General features: G+C 46.5%; 3 protein-coding genes across 8 annotated transcripts in view; 1 reads left to right on the top strand and 2 right to left on the bottom strand.

The window, feature by feature from the left end:
- Positions 1 to 4,044, bottom strand: part of LOC144120756 (uncharacterized) — a 37,406-nt gene extending 33,362 nt beyond the window's left edge. For 2 of the 4 annotated variants that reach the window (XM_077653427.1, XM_077653428.1), the window contains exon 1: positions 3,889 to 4,044. In XM_077653427.1, coding sequence (XP_077509553.1) covers positions 3,889 to 3,907 — 19 coding nt within the window. In that variant the 5' untranslated portion in view covers positions 3,908 to 4,044. Of the gene's footprint in view, positions 1 to 1,986; positions 2,113 to 2,463; positions 2,550 to 3,888 lie in introns of those variants that run through there. The other 2 variants (XM_077653430.1, XM_077653429.1) reach the window with 2 other exon arrangements.
- An 87-nt stretch (positions 4,045 to 4,131) lies between these two features.
- LOC144120757 (uncharacterized) lies at positions 4,132 to 8,133 on the top strand. The gene has a single exon (XM_077653431.1). It carries the CDS (start codon positions 4,625 to 4,627, stop codon positions 5,858 to 5,860), a length of 1,236 nt encoding a protein of 411 aa, XP_077509557.1. The 5' UTR covers positions 4,132 to 4,624; the 3' UTR covers positions 5,861 to 8,133.
- A 3,180-nt stretch (positions 8,134 to 11,313) lies between these two features.
- The window catches only part of LOC144120754 (DDB1- and CUL4-associated factor 17-like), a 30,951-nt gene continuing 21,466 nt past the window's right edge, over positions 11,314 to 20,798 (bottom strand). For all 3 annotated transcript variants that reach the window (XM_077653420.1, XM_077653421.1, XM_077653422.1), the window contains exon 13: positions 11,314 to 12,331. In XM_077653420.1, coding sequence (XP_077509546.1) covers positions 12,053 to 12,331 — 279 coding nt within the window. In that variant the 3' untranslated portion in view covers positions 11,314 to 12,052. The remainder of the gene's footprint in view (positions 12,332 to 20,798) is intronic.

Below are 20,798 nucleotides of genomic sequence, written 5' to 3'. Positions count from 1 at the left end.
GTGGTTAAAGTGTTTGTTGTAATAAATTGACTATGATTAATCAAATCGATAGTTTGTTTTTATTAAAACATCTGCTCTCTCTAAACAACTAAACAAGTGCATCTTCACCCAAGAGCAACATTGGGTGTAATATGTGCTTATAATTTCGTCATGTGATTAGTTTCTTCTTTTGGTAACAAGAAACGCTTTTAAAAAGGCCCTGAAGCAACTTACTTTCGAACATAATAAACTCGCTCAATAGATAGGATAGACTTTGCTGTCAAGAAGACCTGAGCCAAACAATACACTTCTGCAAGCAGCAGAGAGCCCACAATCACGCTCGAAAGTTGGCGAGCCCTTCTCTGCGACTTTTTCAAACACGCCGCAACTTGCGTGTCAGGCATCTGCGTGTGTCGGTTAAAGGGCTATAGACACCTAATTTTAATGCACGTTTTCTTCTTTCAAATGACAGGTTAAACATTAGAAAACATGGATCACCATGTTGTTTTTATCTACAACCACTAAATAATATATAATTGAATTTTCTACTCTCATGTTGCTGATGTTTAGGTCATGTGATGCACAAAAAAAAAAAATACGGCAATATAAGCGCTGCTACCTAGTTTCAACTCACTACAGCACTTAAACCAGCCTGCTTTAATAGCTAGAATCATAACAAACGATGCATCAGCAGTTATATTGCTCTCTTTTTTGCATCTCACGTGACCTAGACATCAATTACACATCACAGCCATCGTTCAGTACGAAACCAGAGTTCTGAAATAAAAACGAAAAAAAAATCGCCCAATTCCCAGAAAATAAGATAGAAAAGTCCAACCCTTGGCTATAAGCCTGTATGCCAGGAAACAGGCTACTAAAATTTCAATAAATGCAAGCAAAAAACTTTGAAAAAGTGCAACCGCTGCTACCATCTGTTAGAAAAGTATCAAACATTGATAGCAGCCCATCCCAGAAGGCCTATATATAAAAAGCTGTTAAAAGCCAGGGGCTGTCATTTCAGTGCCTTTGATAAGGTGGCCCTGCCTCCCGCGGGCATCGATCTAACAGCTTTGGATGGTAATAGGTTCATTTGTTTGTCGGTTGTCCACGCAGTAATGTTCAATTCAAGGGAAATTCCAGTAATGAAAGCCTTCACCAAGTGTTCCCTTTGCTCATTTACTAAACATGGGGTTATCCGACATGTGCTGCAACACACAGAAGCACTATGCTAAATGAAATGATCATCCCATGATAACATGTCAAAGCCTCTATATTAAAAAATGAAAAACCAGGCCACACTGGGCCCCAATCTCTCAAAATGTGTCATAAGCATTACTCGCAAACAAGTCGCCTCACTGCAATGCAGCGCTCAATGAATGCACGACTTGCTAATAAGCAGCAATACAAGCTACACAAACATCACTGGTACTGCTTGCTTGGCTCTAGGTGAGAAGCCAAATGTATCCTAAATCAAAATTAAGCAGGAAGGGCTTGCTCTAATTAAGGTACACACTTTAACTTGTCAGCTATACATAGATGCACACATGCAATGACATGCCATTGGCACATAAGTACAAGTACACAGCTATCACTAGGCATGTACTACTGGGGACAAAAGTTTCCGGGACGTGAGATCTAGCAAAACGTTTAGTGTAGCTCTATCTCACTACCCAGTCGCCTGATATTGTATAAAGGCATTAAAGGCCGCCTCTTTTTTTTATTCTTGTAACTCAGTATTGTAAGCACTGCAGCCTCTTCAAGAATTTGATTTGTGTTACGCTTCTTCCCCTCTTCACAATATGAGGTGACTAGGTAGCGAGGTGGAGCTGCAATAAACGTTTTTCCTAGAACTCGCGTCCCAGAGACTTTTGTCCCCAGTAGTACAGTCTTTGCTAAAAGTAACGAGGCTGCACAGTTTGCTTCTCCCTCATACAGTGGAGCCCCTATTGCCTCCCCAAAAACCAAAACCAAAAGGCATTGGAAGGTGAGGAAAAGGGTTCTCCTTACCTCACAGTGATTTATAGCTTGCTGGGTGAGAAGCAAACTGGGCAGCCTGGTCACTTTTGGCAAAGAGATACAACCAAGTCAGCATTTTTCTCATGCAACCTGTCGTCGCAGAAGTCGCCAACAGAAAGCCACAAAGCTGGGATTAGTTGCAGGAGAAACGTAGTAGGTCCAACTTACCCCCTGTTCGAGATGTAAACGGAAGCAACACATGCAACACAGAAATTGAAACGGCCCTGACTCCAACCTATGCCCAACATACACCTTGTGAACCGCAACCAGGGAAAGTAATGCACTGCCAAAGAAACCCGCAAAAGCCACTGCAGCTAACGACGTCACCACGCAGATGCCCCCGTTTGCAGTAATTTCTTGAAGTCGGCAATCCAGCACGACCATCAAAGCAATAAAAAATAGCAATATCACCAGGAAGCCACAAAACTATAAATAGTTACTGTAAAAACTGCAATAAGGTCAACTTACTCCCGGCTTAAGCAGGAAGTGCAAGAAACACTGGCAGAAACGGAAGCAAGCCTTGTCACAACTTGCAACCCAGCAAGCAAGTGGTGCTTTGTCAATGCAGTCTTCGGAAACCACAGCCGGCAGTGAATTGGCAGGCCACGTCTTGCCACACTGTGTGCGCTGCGCCCACTAACAGAACCGTGGTGACGTGGCCGTGGGTGGCACAGCCTGGCGCAACTCACCAGTGGGGAGGCTTTACTTGGGGCCACACAAATAGCCCAGATTTTGCTCTTGCCACCAACTCACCCGGTGCATAAGCGAGACGCAATCTGTCAAAGGTGTTATCTCTGCCGCGCTTTGGCTGCAGAAGAGGGGAGGGCAGCTATATATATATCTGGCCCTCTTCATCTCGACGATGCACATCTGTCGCACCTCAACCTATGCAGAGCTCGAAGACCGGGACTTCATTTGCGTGTATTTTTTTTTTCCTCGCCTGGCCTCTTTCACTTCCTTAGACACTTTTTGAGGATTACTTGAATGTGCAGTTTTGCAGACGCGCCCCATGTGATCTTGGATGAGACTCATGACGATCAAAAATAACTTAGGTGCGAGGTCACAAAGTAACTGCATTTAGGTAAAAATACAGATATATATGTGTCATATTTTATACATGCGTATGGATATGCCCAGCGGCTACACCATCACACACATCGTTGTCGGACCCATCTATTGAGCAAAACAATCGGGGCAGTATAAAAACGATAGCAAATAACCTGGGAAAGTGGACGCAGCGCAGAACGTTTAAAAATTACTGCTTAACTTTAAAAAAGAAAAAGAAAGCGCAGAGCCGAGCGCCCTCGCGCACCGTGCACACTTGTTTCGAGACAACATAGCGGCAAGACTTCAAATCCGAAATGTGCACGGCCCTGACAATGTCGAAAGCTGCAGCAGTATTTCGGGCCTGGGTACCAGCTGGCCATGCTGTGTGGAGCTAATCACCATGAGGTTAATCAGGACAGTGCGGATGAATGAAGCTTGACAGCTGAAAATGGCACATCGCAGGACTCGAAATCACTGCTCGCCTACGTGTAAGTCAAGTAGTAGGCGCCTCGCTGAGCGGCTTATGATCACTACGAGTGGCTCGATTGTTTCAACTGCTCTAAAATTAAGCAGTCAGAGCTCAAATCAATCATACGGGTAGAGCAGCCGGCAGGCAATTCAGACGGAAATCAGCAAGGACAGCGATTTCCTAAAGACACCAACATTATTTGTATTATTTAGGCTATCTTCCCTGCGCAAATGTGTACCTTGAAAATCCTAAAAAACTGCACAATCGTCCGGAATGAGCGCAAAAAAGAACGATTGCTCTACTGCGTTAGGCTTAGTTGCCTGTGATTCGAACGAGCAACAGCCGGCTACCGTGACACCACATAAGGAATATCTCACCTGGAACTCTCATGACCATGCTGAGATTTACCCTGGCAGAACGCAACAAGGAAATGTGTCAACTTGCACTCATTTTATGTACTTAGAACCAACAACACGAGTTCACAACTCCTCAACTTCGCGCACCCGGTAATACAGCAGGCTGCAGCAGCGCGGCTCCGTTAAAAAAAAAAAAAAAACCTCCACCACCGTTTGTAGGCGCTGCGATCGGCACTGCAATATTTTTGTTTCAGTACCAGTACACTCCGGTGGTTGTACTTGAACGCATTCAAACATTGGAGTCGTTGTCTGAATGCGTTGGAGATAGCGCTATTTGCAGCTATTGTATGAAGGCAGACACACGTGTACGTACTTCGTTTGAGGGCCCCGGCCAAAGTATCTTTTCACCACTGAAGAACTGAAGCTACTGAAGCCGATAGAAGCCGCAAAAGCTGAGGGAAGGTAGTGCGTTGATTGAGGTGTGTGCTATGCAAGAAATCGGCTGCGGCCCCCTTATGTAATGACTGCACCGGTACTTCGAGAACGTCTGCGTGAAAACGGTCAATGAACCACTGGACGAAGTTTTCTCTGAAAGCTCTCTGACCGCCCCGCAAGCATTAACTTCGGCAGCACGCGCTCTGGAAACTGGAGTTCAAAACTGCGTAATCAACTGTCGACGTGCTACTGGCCCTGTTTGTTACAGCGGCCGCCCCTCACAGCAGTCGACGAAGGCAAGGTGCCGTTAACTGGAATCAGGATGTCTCGACGAGACTCGACGGACGCCGCAAACAGTCCACATATCGCGGACAGCGACGACAACGAATTCGGAGAGTTCGAAGGGGCCGTCGGCGGCGCCGCGGCACACCCAGCACCGTCTCCGTGGGCCGCGTTCCCGGATCTGATCAGAGTCCGCACCAGTCCGGGGGGAACGGGGAGCATGGGAAGCGAAGGTTCTCTCCAGCATGCCGAAGGCCAGGGAGACAACCCTTCAGGCCCGCGCGTGCGGAATCCCAACCCGCCTGACGTTTCGCTCCACGCCCGCGAAGGTGCGCCGAGCGACGACGTCAACCTTCTCAACTTTATCCCCAGCTCCCACCAGCGAGTCGGGGGCGCGCTTCCAGATATGGCTGCTGAATCTGAACTGAGACACACCATGCAAGTGTCCTCGTCCCTGTCGCCTGCGGCGCGCGAGCACATCGCCGAAGTGCGGCCGACACTGCGCGGATCGCCCCTCGACGCTGGTTCGTCATCGCGCCGGGGTGGCGACCAACCGGGCACTTTGGCCAGCATGGCTGCAAACGTCCAGAGAAGCTCTGCACTGTGCCGCAGTGCCCGACCGTCGTGTGGCCGAGACAACTGCCCCGACGCCGTGGACGCGGCAGCCCTGCGGGAATCCAACTCCGCGCTTACGCGCCGCCTGTCCGCGAGCGAGAGCCGCGTCCGCGACCTTGAAAACCAGCTGCGCGACTTGCGCGAACGCGAAGCGCGTAACGAACGCAACTTTCAACTCATCTTCAACGAGTTGCATGGGATCCGTGAAACATTGGTGGCCCTTGAACATGCTTCGAGGTCTGTCGCTGAAAGACTGGAAGCCAGTGTGGAGAGTGGCTTAGCGCCTGCTGCTGCTGCTGCTGCTGCTGTCAAAGAAGCGGGTGCTAACACGAGCCACGGTGTGCATCATCATGGATCGAGTGTTGAAGACCGGTTGTCCAGTATGGAAGCTTCCCTAGACAGACTGTACTCAAGACTGTCAAATCTTGGTGGGCGCACAGAGGTTGCTCTCGAACCAAATGGCTCCAGCTCTGCTGCCCACTCACTTACCAAGGAAGACATAACACTAGCTGTACAGGAGGCCCTGCTCAGGCAGTCTTCACAGCAAAAGGCTCTCCTTGAAGATGAGCGAAGACGACTCATGCAGTCATTTGCTGAATCTTTCCAAGTTGCCATCTCCCAGTTCCTGCAATCTCTCAACTCTGATAACTTGGACAGCTAACTGAACGCTGCTGTCCGTGTGGTGTTGAAAAACGGCCGGACCTTGCATCACGTCCAGATTTTTTTTTTCTGTAAATGAAATATGAGTGGTCTGGTTCTTTGGTTTCGACTGCTGCTGCATGTGTGAAGAGGTGTAGACATGTGGAACACGCTTGAACAAAACAGTGCTTGGCCTGAAAATGTAGCAGAGGGCTGGTTTCCTTTTTATCTATGACATTTCCTGAGTGGCATGAGCTAGCACTGTGAAAACAAAGGAAAGAGTACATCCCACACTAGAAAATGCAGCCATTTTTACAGGCAGCACTGTGTGATTTGTGGGAAGGTAGTTTATTTGAATGAAGAGGCATTGGGGATTGCACCTAAGTTGTCTTCCCCTTAAACACCAGTTTGCACTTAGGAACTTTGTGACAGATGATGCGACTTGAAATTGGAAATGTATGCGTCTGTGTCACTTACCCTGTTAGCAGAGCAGCTATTGACAGACACGGTATCTGGTTTGCACCATGCTGCAAGAAATGCAACTGAATAGTTTGTCGCAACTTTGTGAGCAGTGCATGCCATTCTCGACAAGAATCTCCGAAGTACACAGCAGAGGCATAGTGATGCATTCAGCATCAGTGTGGACATTGGATGTCGCTGTGCCAATAAACAGGCTGAACATAAGGTGAGGAGATAGCCCTAGTAAGTATGACTCAAATTCAAAGACCGTTTTAATCCTAGTGAAACATTTGCTGCCAAGTTATCTCTCTTCATTACCACTGCAGCAATTCACGCTATCCCACTGAGCATGACTACATTGCACCTAATCTGATAAGTAACTACTGTTCAGTGGCATGTGTTGTCTAATCTGCTGAAGCACAATTGAACTTTGTGTTCCCTATCATTTGTGCATAACACTGCACCCGAGCAGCTCTGGTCTGCCAAAGGAGTAAAAAGGGCAGGCATCAGAATAGGCTGCGATGCTTTTTATTGGAGAGCCTGCGCAAGCTTGCTTCGAGTCTGTGTCTCAAGTACTGGATACATGTCAACAGGAGGAGCTCATTGTTTCAAAGTTCACTGGGACCATAATTCATCCATAAAATTAACAACACAATCTTCCAAGTGGGTGAAAGATTTGTCCTAACAAAAAGGTCTGCGTCTTTCTTTGAATGTCACTTTCTCGCCAGCAGTGTTACACAGTTCTTGTGCATTACTATGGTACTCGCAGTCTCCTTGCTTTTCTCTTGGACATCAGCAAACCACAATAGGATATCAGTTGCATCAATCATCTAGTTAGACTCTCGTGCAGGATCTTCAGGAGTATTCATACCATTATCTGACAATTGCTGGAAATGGTCTTTATGCTGTTCTCGTCTACAATTTGTCGTGCCGGAGCCTAGACTCTCAAGTCTGCATCCATGCTGGCATCAGCACTTATGTAATCCCCATAGCCAACATCATGTGGGATCATTAACCTTGTAAAGCTCTTGTCAGAAACTAGAAGTGAACCTACTGTGCTGTTATGCAGAAATTTATAAATCTGACATAGCTTGACATGGGAAATAAAGTTGTGTTTAGTACTTATCTTTTTGGCTTTTGCGGGGCATGAATCTTTTTTTTTTTTTTCACACCTTTTTGTGAGAAGCATTTGTATAACTGGTTTCAACAGTCATTTATTAAGATAAACTTGAGTGCATAAAAACATTAAACTCAATGGCTTAGTAGTTAGAAAATTGTAGCCTGTTTTGGAAGCAAGAAATTCAGAAGACTGGATTTCAAAATATTGGGTTTCAGCCATGTAAAAGCTGTTGTGGTAGACTAAAGCTGGTAAACCTCTTGCTCGTTAGCGTGCTGCAGTTAAAATATTCATGGAACCTCTAGTGGATGTCCATGCTCACGGAAATGGACATGGCATAAAGCCTCCACAGCATGCAAGATTTTTGTACTCCACTGCAGCAAAACTGGACTTGTATGTCAGTGCATTCAGTGCTTGCGGTTAGTTCAGTTCATGCACATGATGGCTGAATACTTGCTCGAGTAGCTAGTGCACAAGACTTTTTAGACCCCTTTGCACAGGTTGTGCGGTTCTCAAAGATAAATTCTGCTTCATTGCCCATAGGGATCACATTCCGAAACGGTTTTCTACATTATGCAATGCCTATAAAGCTTTTTGTATTTGTTTTCACTATGAGAATCCTCACAAAAATTGCGATTTTGATGGCCCTAGACTTGCACAACAATGGTAATCTGATCGTGCTTTGGAGATGTGCCACAAATAAATTTTTTCATAGTTGCCCTGTGTTGCTTTTTTTTCTTTGCTGTAGTGTCACTTCTTGTAATTCCATGCATATAGTTCATGCAAACTGTATGCATACATACATATATGTTGTCAGAACAATACATACATACCATTTGCTGAGTAAAAATAAGATTGGATTCTGAATAAATATAGCTACAATGACAACAAAAAGGTAAGACTGCTGCGCTGACAACATATACCAACCTTGCACCTCAAACAATTTTCATGCAAATCTGAAAAAAGACTGTTAAAGACTGAGCTTACCATTTCACAGTAACCATTCCATTTGGAATACAGTCGTCACTTGCAAAGCACAAATTATTCACCGCTGGTGGCAGTTGCTCTATAATCAACACTCTACATGCAACAATTCTTTGTTCTTTAAACAGAACTGTGCATTCTTTCGCTGCAAATATCACGAGCTCTTAAAACATTTTGCACCGTGAGAATTACCACAGCCTGCATATAGTATCAAGTTTTGTGACACAACAATACAGAGTACTGTGTGTACAATATTTTTACCAGTGGTGGATTTAGGGGGGCAGCCTCCTCTCGAGCAAACAATTTCTTATAGGAAAGACATGAAAAAACTTTATTTTGTCCACGCAGAAAGTTCCAGAAATGCATTATGCAAATAGGACTCTCCCTTCTGAGTCTCCCATAAATTCACCCCTGATCTTTACCCTTTAGTCACAGCATGTTTCCATTTGCACATCTAACTTATAATTGGTTGCAGTTGTTGCGGAGATATACAAGGTGCCACGAATGGCTGGAGCTTATATTTTGAATCCTTTTGAAACTGTAGAACCATTCCAAGCCAGGCAGGTGAAATGAATGCAGAAAATTGTTTTTGAGATGAATGCTTCTGCATTTTATGGTATAGCTCAATCTCATATCGCCTCAGTGTGCATTCCTGTATATCTATTTTTTCAGATACCAACAGCACCCTTGCAAGTATCAGGGGGTAGAAGGGAACATTAGAACACAGCTATAGATGACATTTAAAGCACAACAATTTAAAAAGGTCTAAAATGTTCCGATTAGTTCACAGAATGACTTGTTATAGCAAAAGTCAAAAGTACTATCAAGGCCAGTTATAGACCTTTGCATCAGGTGAGGGAGCTGTCAAAACGGCTCCTATCTGGACTGTTGGAAACCGCGGTTCCACTGCTGCTACCACCGTGCTAACGCCCTAGGCGACCACTACAGCCCTCGGAGCCATTACTGCAACGGTCTATAACGATCCCGCTTAAAACGAATGCTTGCTTAGTAGGAACGAAAAAGACGTTATCACCACCATTCGCATTAACCAAGTCTCAGAGAGAGAAAACGTTTACAGACATGGATGACGGGACATTGTTACAGCGAACACGCATGTAGGTGCTCTGAACTCGCGCTGGGACACATAGCGTGGCTGCGTTCCATGTCAGGGGCACGAAGAAAGAATAGGCGCCAGTCGCGAGCACATCATGTGACGATCGCACGCAACAAGGTCCATAAAATTGCTTGCCCGTATTTTTATAGCTGGTCACAAAGGAATGCATCTTGCCTGAACCGAACCACCCTCCCCAATGCAGGTGACGCTCTCCTATTATAAGCTAACATGGAGCGCTTTCATTCATAATGCCAGTTACTGTCTGTGCATCACATGCATTGATGAGCAATCCCTTCAAAGCCAGATGATCAAACATTGCGAGCTGAAAAATCATGTGCATCTACTTTTCAAAATCTGCATGCTAGCGCAGTTCCGTCATGCGGCCACTATCCCAAAGCTTTTGCCGTCCGCCAAGGCAACAGCAGTATTCCGCTACAAAGGCACTTTCTCGCACACTTATATTGTATACGCTTAATTATTCAGCCCAAAATTTGGTTCTCTCATAGAAGAAGCACAATGTTTTCTGGATGCAAAAACTACCCACCATGGATCGAATGGGCGCTTTGCATCCGTTTGCAAAAACAGTGCTTTGACAAAAACTAAGTGCCATAGATGCCTTAATAGCTACGCTTGCGGGTACAAATTTGCACATATGTGCCGTAATTAAAAGATAGTTTTGATACACACCAGGCCTAAACGCGCACCTCATGGTGACGACGACGTTACGATCGGCTTGTAGATAGCAATGTGTGTGATGCTCGCGTTGTTTTCTAGCTGAGGCAGAAATAGACAGCAATGCGAAAATGCACAAACCAGTAATAAACCTTCACTGGGACAAACTCCTACACATTACGCAAGAAGCAGTACAACACAAAACTCCGCCTTACAAATCCGAGGTATTATGTGTAGTGTATGTTACTGCGAACATGGGGATATAACTAACAAACTATGCGCGACGGTCATGTTCAGTGGGTTTGACTGTATAACTGAGAATGAAAATGCGGACGCTAATTCTAGTGGGAAGAGCACCTTTCCAGTTGGAGCTAGAGTAAATGGATATGATGCGAGCAAGCTAGAAGCAAGAAATGTTTCAGCTGGACAAAATTTCCAGCTCCATAATCCAGCAGGAAACTGAATTTTCCAGCTAGGAGTGAATGGTTTCCAGCTGAAAGGGTAAGATTTCCAGTTCCATAATCAAGTTGGAAAATTTCAGGCCTGAAGGCAGTTTGAGTCATGATATGGATGCACAAGGAAATGACAAATTCCTTATTGACCTGGAAGGGTGGCAATTTCTTCTGTGTAATATTGGCATGCTCCTTCAAAAACTTGATAATTCCCCCATTGAAAAATTCGTGACTGAAGGGTATATAACTCACCAGAGTCGCACACAAGTTTGCCGCCTACTGGCCTAGTTTCAAACTGCAATGCACCCTAAGAAATTACCGATCAGTTTTTTTTTATCTTGGGAGGTGAAGCTGTGCAATGAATGGCTGCAGTAAGACCTGTTAACAAAGATGTGTCCTAGTGCATATTCCAACGAACTACGTGCTCACATTTGCAAACTTCTGTTGATCCAGCTTCCTCTCTTCCCTTACAAGCAAAATGAAACAATAAATTTATGAGCACACAAAAACAATGTGCAATATCAGCAGCACACAGTGCTTGAAAACAAATTTAATTTCGATGACCTTAAATATATATATATACAGTGAGCACTGTGGAAGCATGCAGAAAAGTAATATATGTGGATCACATACAGTGTTGACCCATGACAACAAAAAGGATGAAAACATTTGAAACATCCTGGATACTCATTTTATTATAAGGAGACAACAAAAGCTCCAAAATAGATCCAGATTTGTAGATTCCTAACTAGTTGCAGAATTTCAGCACTGCCATGAGATTAAAATCTGGCAGTATACAAATAATGAATGCCATGCTTTCAACCAAACTTTGTATGGCCATATAGCAATTAAGACTCAATGTTTTCTGTTTGTGACATCGCTCACTGCTATGACTTACAGCCACATAATTTTTGCCTGCATAGCAAAACAAAAAAGAAAACATGATTTTCCTTCAGGAAACATCACGTTTATAAACATATGCAAATTAAAGGCATTGAGAGCTAAACAAACAACAAATGCTCAGAATCTCAACAACATATGCTCATAAACATAACATTTCTCATTTCATTCCTGTGCTTTTTTCAAGCTACACTGCAATACACTGAATGACACGTCAAACATATCAAAACGAGATTTTAAGAACTGCTACATCAACAAACAAGCCATGTGCATGATACACCAACGCACCACTCCAAAAGCAAGAGTGCCCGAAAAGCTCAAATGGCCAAATTCAACAGTACCTGACCTCATTGGGAAACACCAGAAATGCAGAAGGGCTGAAGGGAATACACAATAATTGTCTGTACACTGTACAAGATAAGCACACACATGCGCGCAACAGAACACGCACCTACTGCAGTCTCGCTCTATCCAACAAACCATCTACAACAACCGCCTGAAGCAGGCTGTCGGCATTCAGTGTCTTGTCGATCGCAACACTCTGCTGTGCGAGGATGAGGAGGGGGCAGCCATGCTGTCTTCATGATTGACACCATTATTGCTGCTGTTTCTGATGGTGCTGCTCCGCTGAGATCTTCGCAGGACGGTGTTTCTAGTGGTGTGGCGCCTCGAGCAAGGAGAGTCCATGATTCCCGGGTAGTGCAGTCGATACAGGTAACAGGAGAAGTTGCGTCGTTCATCCTTCACGAGGACCACTATCGTGTCCAGGTCGAGCGTCAGAGTGTAGTCACAGAGCTGCAACAAAGACAGCACAGGAATGACTGGATTTTGTGCTATGAACAGCGTGGAAAATGCAGCCAGAGGAGACTAAACCGCTGTGTTGTCTTTGCCCCCTAGTCCTCCGGTTTTTACAAACAATCATCAACCAAAAATGCATAAACTTCAACCAGCTAAGTACTACGCAATGGGGCGAGTTTACATCAACAAGGAAGTCTGTGCCATGACAGATGTTTCAATAAGAGGTTTCAGGGGGCTTACTTCAGGCCAACACTCTTTAGATACCAACCATTATAAGCCTGAAACATCACTTTTTGTTGCGTTACTCCTGAACATGAACCACACAACAGCTGAGGGAGGGGCCTACAGCAGAGAACACAAATCTTATGTTGGGGCAACAGAAGGAATGAAAAATAATAGGCGCCTACCTGCATCGCTATGCACAACAGGCTTAATTCAATGGTTGTAATATATGAATTGGTCCTGAGGGATAAAAGTTTGTTTGGCACACCCTGGAGTGGAAAATGGGAAAATAAGAAGAGGGGGGGGTGCTGCACTGGCAACACAACAGCTGGGAGAGCGGTCCCAGGGAGACTCCCATTGCCTTCCCTGGGGGACAGCTGGAAGGGATGGGTTTAGGGAAAGGGTTGAAGGTTGGTTGGATGGGGTTATGGGAAATAGGATGGGAATGGCCCCCAGGTGAAAATATGAAGCGGGATTCCAAATGGTCCCACTTGCTTTCAAGTGGTGCCACTAGACTGCAAGTGGCCACAGCTGGGCTGCAATCCATACGGACATTTGCATATTGAGCAAACAAGGCAAGACTAAAATGATTCTTAAAATAAAAACTATCAGCAGCTTAACCTCCTAAATTGCATTCATCATTTGCTCAGTCAGTGCAGTCGAAATTATATGAAATAACATCGCTGATTCATAACGACAAACAAGGCACCCTGATTTTCAGCACCCCAGACATGGACACTGTCTGGAAGGTGACCAAGATTAAGTCTATCCATATCGACGACGACGAGTATGAAGTCACAGCGTACCTGGCGCCGCACGAGGACTGCGGGCGGGGTGTGGTGCACGGCATCGACCCGAAACTGACCATAGAGGAACTGACAGAGGCCTTCGGCAACCCGAGGAACCCGCCGATACTTGGCGTTAGGAAGATGGGCAAATCCAGTTCGGCGATCGTCATCTTCAAACACGAGACAGTGCCGAGGTGGGTGTACTGTTACGACGCACCCCTAAAGTGCGTGCTCTACAAGAAGCGGTACGAGGTGTGCTACCGCTGTGGCGAGCTAGGACACAGATCGGACGTATGTGTCAGCGCCCAAGTTAAGTGTCTGGGATGCGGAATCATAGCCCCACCCGAGGATCACGTATGCGAGCCCAAGTGTAAATTGTGCGGCAAAGGTCACTTGACAGCAGACCGGAAATGCAAGGAAGCTTTCAGGACCCCTTATACGATAAAGAAGAGGCAATGGGAGGCCGAGCTGGCTATGGAAGTCATGGAAGAGGAAGCGCGGAAGGCGAAGGAGACCGAAGTAGGAAGGAGCCGGTTCGAAAAGCATCAAGGGAGATCCAGGAGTCAGTCAGGAAACCAGAGCGAGTCGAGAGGGAGATCAGAGTCCTACCCGCGTCTACCGAATCTGCGGGAAGCGGAGAAGCAAAAGAAGGCCCGGGTCCCCTCCGGAGGCGCTGTCGTCAACAACCCAGCGAGGCCCAAGTCTCCGAGCCGAAAGGTGGGTTGGGTGAGCGAAGCCTCCCAGGATAAACACGACGAAGAAATCTTCCAGATTAAGGAAGAAAATCGATTGCTTAAGGCACAGCTCGCAGCGATGAGCAAGCAAATTGAGGAGCTTAGAATAGCGCGTAAGCCTAATGCAGCACCTGCGAAACAATCGCAGATGCCACAAAATCCAGTTGTAAGAGCATCAGAGGAGCAGGGTGCGGCTCAGCCGCCGGCTAAGAAGAGGGCGAAGGAAGTAGAGAAGCCCATAATAGATATGGACACAGAGAAAGTGATAGACATGAAAATAGAACAATTGGAGGCAAAATTTGAGGCCAAATCTAGACAGGACAATGAATGGCGCAAGGCTTTTGAAGAACGCATGTTAGGGATGTTCCAAACCCTCTCAGAGCAGCTGCATCAACGAGATAACAGTGTCGCAGAGCAAATACATCAGAGGGATAATAACCTCACTGAACAACTTAAGGAAGAATTTGCGAAAAGGGACCGGGCATACGAACACCTCACCCAACAAGTACTAGGAAACCAGATGAATCAGCTGATTGGCAATCATGGCTCACAGATCCAGTAAAACCACCGTTTGGCAATGGAATTGTAGAGGTTTCACGCGCAAGCGTGCTGTCTTGCAGGAATTCCTGAGGAACGGGGACCGACCGGAGCTAATAGCACTACAAGAATGCGGCAGAAAAGCAAAATTGTCGGGGTACAAATCATACGTAGGCGAGGGTGAAAACACGCAGGTGGCCACCCTAGTCAAACGAAACATCACGGCGGTGCAGCATAACATCGTGCAGCATAACATCGGGAGTACACAAATAGACCATGCTCTCGTAGAACTGATACCGCGAAGAGAGAAAGTAGCTTGTTCGTATTAAATGTCTACAGTTCTCCCAAACAAAGGAAATGTGAATTCGGGGATCTCTTCGCAACGACGCGACGTAAGATAAAGAACAACCCGCTGTTGATCGTGGGGGACTTTAATGCTCACCATTCGGCATGGGGATATAAACAGGCTTCAATCAAGGGCAGGAAATTGTGGGACGACATACAGACTCATAATCTGGATTTGATAACCGACCCGCTGCAACCCACAAGGAAGGGAAATAGTGTCGCGAGTGACACAACACCTGACCTCACCTTGACGGGGAGCGGCACTAGAGCCACGTGGTGCAATACAAACGAGGATCTGGGAAGTGATCACAAGATCATAGAAGTGGTGGTAGAAGGAGGCCCGACAATTCCCGGGAAACGGAAGGTAGAGGCCATAAATTGGGACGCTTTCAGGGCACTCAGGGACAACCCAGCTCCCGTCTCTGACATTGCGGAATGGAGCGATGGGGTGGTACGGTCTGCTAAAGAGGCCACCGAAGCGGTGGAAATCGAGGGGGACAACGAAGCCGTAGACAGGAGATTAATAAATCTCTGGAGGAAAAAGAAAGGGTTGGAGGATCGACTTCGACAAAGGAGATGGGATCGGAATATCAGGAAACAGATAGCGGCTTTAAACAGAGAAATTGAAGAGCACGCAATCGCACTCACGAAGCAGAATTGGGGGAACGTCTGCGATCAGATGGAGACGAATATGAGTACCGCACGAACGTGGCGACTTCTTCGCCACCTCTTAGATCCGGATAGCACAAAGTCAGCGTCCAAACAACAGCTGGAAAGACTGGCGCATCAGTTTGAAGGCACTAAGAAGGAACTATTAGAAGAAGTTCGCAACAGGTACATAAATCCCGCCGGACCCGAACCCCTCCCGGACTATGAAGGGGGAGAGAATTCGGAATTAGACACCCCGCTCTCCCTGGCAGAAGTCAGAGCGGAGATTAATCGCCTGCGGACTAAGTCAGCAGCGGGGCCGGATAGAGTGAGCAACAGAATGCTTCGTAATTTAGACGACAGGTCCATCGCCAACATCGCAACGTACATGCAGGAGTGCTGGGAGAAAGGGACGATACCACAGGAGTGGAAACTCGCAAATCTCATTTTCATTCCCAAGTCGGGGAAGAAACTGGGCCTCGAGAACCTCAGGCCGATATCGCTCACCTCCTGCGTGGGTAAGCTTATGGAACATGTCGTTCAGACGCGGCTCAGTAGGTACATAGAGGACAATGGGCTATACCCAGACACCATGATCGGCTTCCGACCAAAGCTGTCGGCATGCGACGTGATGCTGCAACTAAAGGACCAAATTATAGACAAGCAAACCCGAGACACGAAAGTGATTGTGGGGTTGGATGTGGCAAAGGCATTTGACAACGTGAGGCACGTGTCGATCTTAGAGAATCTGAACTCACTAAATGTAGGTAAGAGAGTGTATAGTTACATCAAGGACTTTCTTACGAACAGGAAAGCCACTCTCAAGATAGGGGAAGACTCCATCGAGGACATTATACTTGGTAACACAGGAACGCCGCAAGGCTCGGTGTTATCACCGACCCTCTTCAACATTGCGATGTTGAGACTCCCCGAACTGTTGGCGGACATTGAGAATTTAAACCACACAATATACGCGGATGACATAACATTATGGATAAATAAGGGGAGTGACGGACAAATTGAAAGCTCTCTGCAAAAAGCAATTGACATCATTGAAGAGTACCTGAAACCCAAGGGACTTAAATGCTCGGCCGAAAAGTCGGAAGCACTGTTCCTGATGCCCCCTGGAAAACGGCGGCTTCACCAAAAGCACGAGGCAGACATCCACCTGTATGTCAATGGCGGAGAGATCCCCGCGGTTGACAGTATCCGCGTCCTCGGGCTAAGGATTCAGGCGAATCGGAAGAATCATGAAACGCTTGCTAGGTTAGAAGCTAGTGCAAATCAGACGTGTCGTCTTATCAGAAGAATAGCGAACAGGCACGCTGGGATGAAGGAGGCGAATCTCTTGAGACTCGTGCAAGCCTTCGTAATCAGTAGGATAGTGTACGTGGCACCCTACCTGAAACTCAACGGAGCGGAACGGAACAAGCTCGAAATCATTATCAGGAAAAGTGTCAAGGTCGCACTCGGCCTACCCCCGAACACACCCACCGAGAGACTTATGAAGCTAGGGGTCTCCAACACTCTCGCGGAGCTCATTGAGGCTGCCCTTACCGCTCAGCATCAAAGGCTACTCGGTTCTGAAACGGGGAGGAAAATTTTAGAGAGATTGGGCTACGAGCCCAAGCATGAACATGCCCGCTCACGAGACATACCACGACAAATCAGGGACAAGATTAAAATCCCTCCGCTGCCCAGAAACATGCACCCCGCCTTTCACGAAGGCAGGCGCAAAGACAGGTCAGAAGCATTACATGCTAGGTATACAGGTCGACAGGACGTCCTGTATACGGACGCTGCAATATATGAGAGCAAAGCCGCACACGCGGCTGTGGCGGTTAAGGAAGACGGGACCCCGGTGGCGTGCTGCACAGTCAGTGGTGTCAAGACAGTAGAAGCTGAGGAAGTGGCGATAGCCTTAGCCGCCAGCCAAGGAGGGGTCAAGGTGGTCATTAGCGATTCAAAAAACGCTGTGAGAAGTTACGAATCGGGGAGGGTGACGGAGACTGCCATCCGTATATTAAGCAGGGAAGGAGGACCCAGAGAACTGGTTCTGCTCGTTTGGGCACCAGCTCACCAAGGACTTAAAGGGAACGAGGAGGCTCATTCGGTCGCCCGAGGTCTCACTTACCGGTCGACCCCTGGGACCTCCCAAATCTCTGGAAGTACAAACAGCACAGAGGATATGCGCGCATACCAGGAAATCACACAATACTACAGACTAAATCGTTAGATTTATCCGGGAGCGGACAAAACGCTCAATAAAAAAGAGGAGGTTCTTTGGAGGAAATTACAGACAGGGGTTTTTCCCAACCCAGTACTCTACAGCAAGTGGCATCCTACAGTATTCAGGTCAAAGTGCAAATTTTGCGATCAGCCAGCAAATTTGGTCCACATGGTGTGGACGTGCCCGGCTAAATATGATAGCTCATGCACTATAGAATCCTGGGAGGCTTTGCTCCGCAGCCCAGACCCCAACGTCCAGCAAGACATCATCGGTCAAGCCCTTGCTGCTGCTGTATCCCAAGGGATCCCGGCCGACGGCTAGGGCCGACAGGGGAGATGGACTTCTCTCCTGGCGTTCATTGACTGGTGTTACAATAAAGTTGTTTCTCTCTCTCAATGGGCAAGCGTCACTGGCCTTAGTATGAGAGTGTCATAAGCGGGGTATTTATATGGGAGCAGTAGCGTGTTCTGTGGATGTACACATGAGCCAATTTTACTAATGTTGAGCCATAGTATATGTGTTTCCTGTGTGTGATGTATGCTTGTATGTGTTTGTGTCGATTTCCATGACTACATATGCAATTCTGTGAAAATGTGGGTACCATGCCTGAGCATTGCCCTGCAGTCCTCACATAGCAGTTTTTCTTTTGCACCTTAAAAATGATTTGGAACCAATTTTAAAACCCAGTTGGAACCAACTGAAATATCCAACTGGCTCGAATTCCAATGTTTCGAATTCCAATTTCCAATGTTTTTTTTTTGAACCTGGTAGTTCCAAATGTCAAGTGGTCCCTGTCCAATAACCCACTTCAAGTGGGACCACTTGTGAAATTTCCACCTGGGTGGGCTTTACTCAATGATCCTTATTGAGTTGAGCTCATTTCCAAGCCTCCTTAAAGGGCGAGCCCTCACTCTTAGCTGAATATGCAGCCCTTGGCCTCCAAGTGGACTCCCAACACCACTAGGCGCTTGCCAGGCTTCAGACCTTCTGAGAAAGGAATCCCTAAAGGCTGGTTCACATGCAAGCGACTGAGAGAATTGTGCGTTTGAGCGGGGCGCTGCAGTGAAAAATTTTCAAGTCGTCGGAACCTCGCTGCTCGAGCCGCCGTGACGACTCAAAACAGGTATTTGCGCCACGGCGGCAGGATTCGCTAGCGTTTTCGCTTGCATGTGAAGCAGGCTTAATAGAGGCACAACTAGGGGTCCCCTTCTCTTAAGCCTGGTTCCGCCGCCCCAACCGTACTTGGTACTAGAGTAGTTCGAGGGATGGCTCAGGCTCCCAGTCCACCAGGACTGGTTCCACCTCCCCGACTGTACTGGGTATGGAGGAATCAATTTAACCATCGGCTTCAGCTCTTTCTCCAAAGTACTCAAAAGTATGGTGAGGTATAAAGTTATGGTGAGGCTTAAAAGAAAAAATTAAATAACTTTGCCCCAGCCTGTGCCACAAGGAACCAAAACAGCAGGATCCAGTCCACATGCCAATCATCACTTTTCATGCAGCAATTACATATGCACTAAACACTATCCAAAGGGTTGTGGCGTACATGCTGGACGAGTAAATAAAACAAAGTGGCGGTACTGGTAGATGCTGTTGAGCCGGGCATTGCCCTCATGTCACCACATATGCCCATCAACACTCAATGACACCACACACTTCATGGTACCTATGTAGCGTATAGCTGCAATTCCCAGTTTAGAAAATGGAGTGGCCTGAGTGTTTTTCGTGACTTTTCATCACCTTCAACACACAGTGCTGATAAATTGCATTAACAGTGCTGATAAAGTCTATCGACAAAGACACTCATGACCCACATTTGATACTGTTCACACATAAAGACAGTATGAAAAGCATATCTGAAAGGTACGGACAAGTTATTAGGGTTACAGAGATGCTCAAGCCATAACAGAAGCTTCTATGATTGGGCAAGTTTGCCATTGTTGTTGCCTTGGAAATATAGAAGACTATGAAATCTCCACAGCCAGCACCAGCATCTACTTTCTCAAGATGCAGCAAAGGGACCAAATATGACGTGCTTTCACCATGCATCTGCCTTAACAGGGAAATATGCTGCGCACAAAAGAGCACACTAAGGTATAGTGCAGGCATGAACAGCAAGTTTCTCTCCATTTCCTCTGAATGTTGCTCAAAACCAATATTTAATCATTAACCACTCACTGTATTATAGCTGGTGTCACCAGACATCTGTCTTGGAAAGGACCCTAACTGTCAGCGAAGTAATTTTTACACCCTGACAGCAATACTAGTTTCAACACATTGCAGACCCTCTTGAACAGCTGGTGGACACGTGTTTCGGACACATTATTGAAAACCGAGTGCTATTTATTTGTTTCCAAAGGTACTTGACACAAGGTATTTAGGAATGCGTTGCTTAGCAAGCTCAGGAGCCCACCCAAAAAGTTTGGCGCAGCTCTCACCACACACTATAATAATTCCAGATACCAAGTTCTGCCCTGGAGCACCACAATCAACTGAACGTCAAGTTCACACAGCAGGCAATAAATTTCCCAAGCATAAAGCATTTACAACGTTCACGAAAAAGCTCATTGGGATACAGGGAGCTGGCTGGTACCCTTCTATCCATCCATCCATCCATCCCCTTTCTAGCATTTTATGGCACTTTGTAGCAGAAACGATTGAACAGGTGAACTGAAATGTTACTAAAACTACGTTATGCAAACTGTTAACACAAGCTACATATCCTACACCCCAGATAGCCAGAGACATGTGCTGACCCTCGTTCACAGAGATGCTTTCTCTCATTATCCTGTCCCCTTGGCACTAGTTGTCACCATGACAGCAGGTTTCCAAGTTGGTCTCTGCTCAAATATGGACCACTGTTAATGAAGGCATGCTGCTCAACATTCCTGCTCTGCCCCATTACAAGTCAACCAATCACAGGATTGAAAAGGCTTCTCCAAGATAAGCAGATTCTGAAG

The sequence above is a fragment of the Amblyomma americanum genome, chromosome 2 (genome assembly GCF_052857255.1).
Source record: "Amblyomma americanum isolate KBUSLIRL-KWMA chromosome 2, ASM5285725v1, whole genome shotgun sequence".
Classification (NCBI taxonomy): domain Eukaryota; kingdom Metazoa; phylum Arthropoda; class Arachnida; order Ixodida; family Ixodidae; genus Amblyomma; species Amblyomma americanum.
Note: the sequence above shows the minus strand (reverse complement) of the source record. Positions and strands in the feature narration are given on the sequence as shown.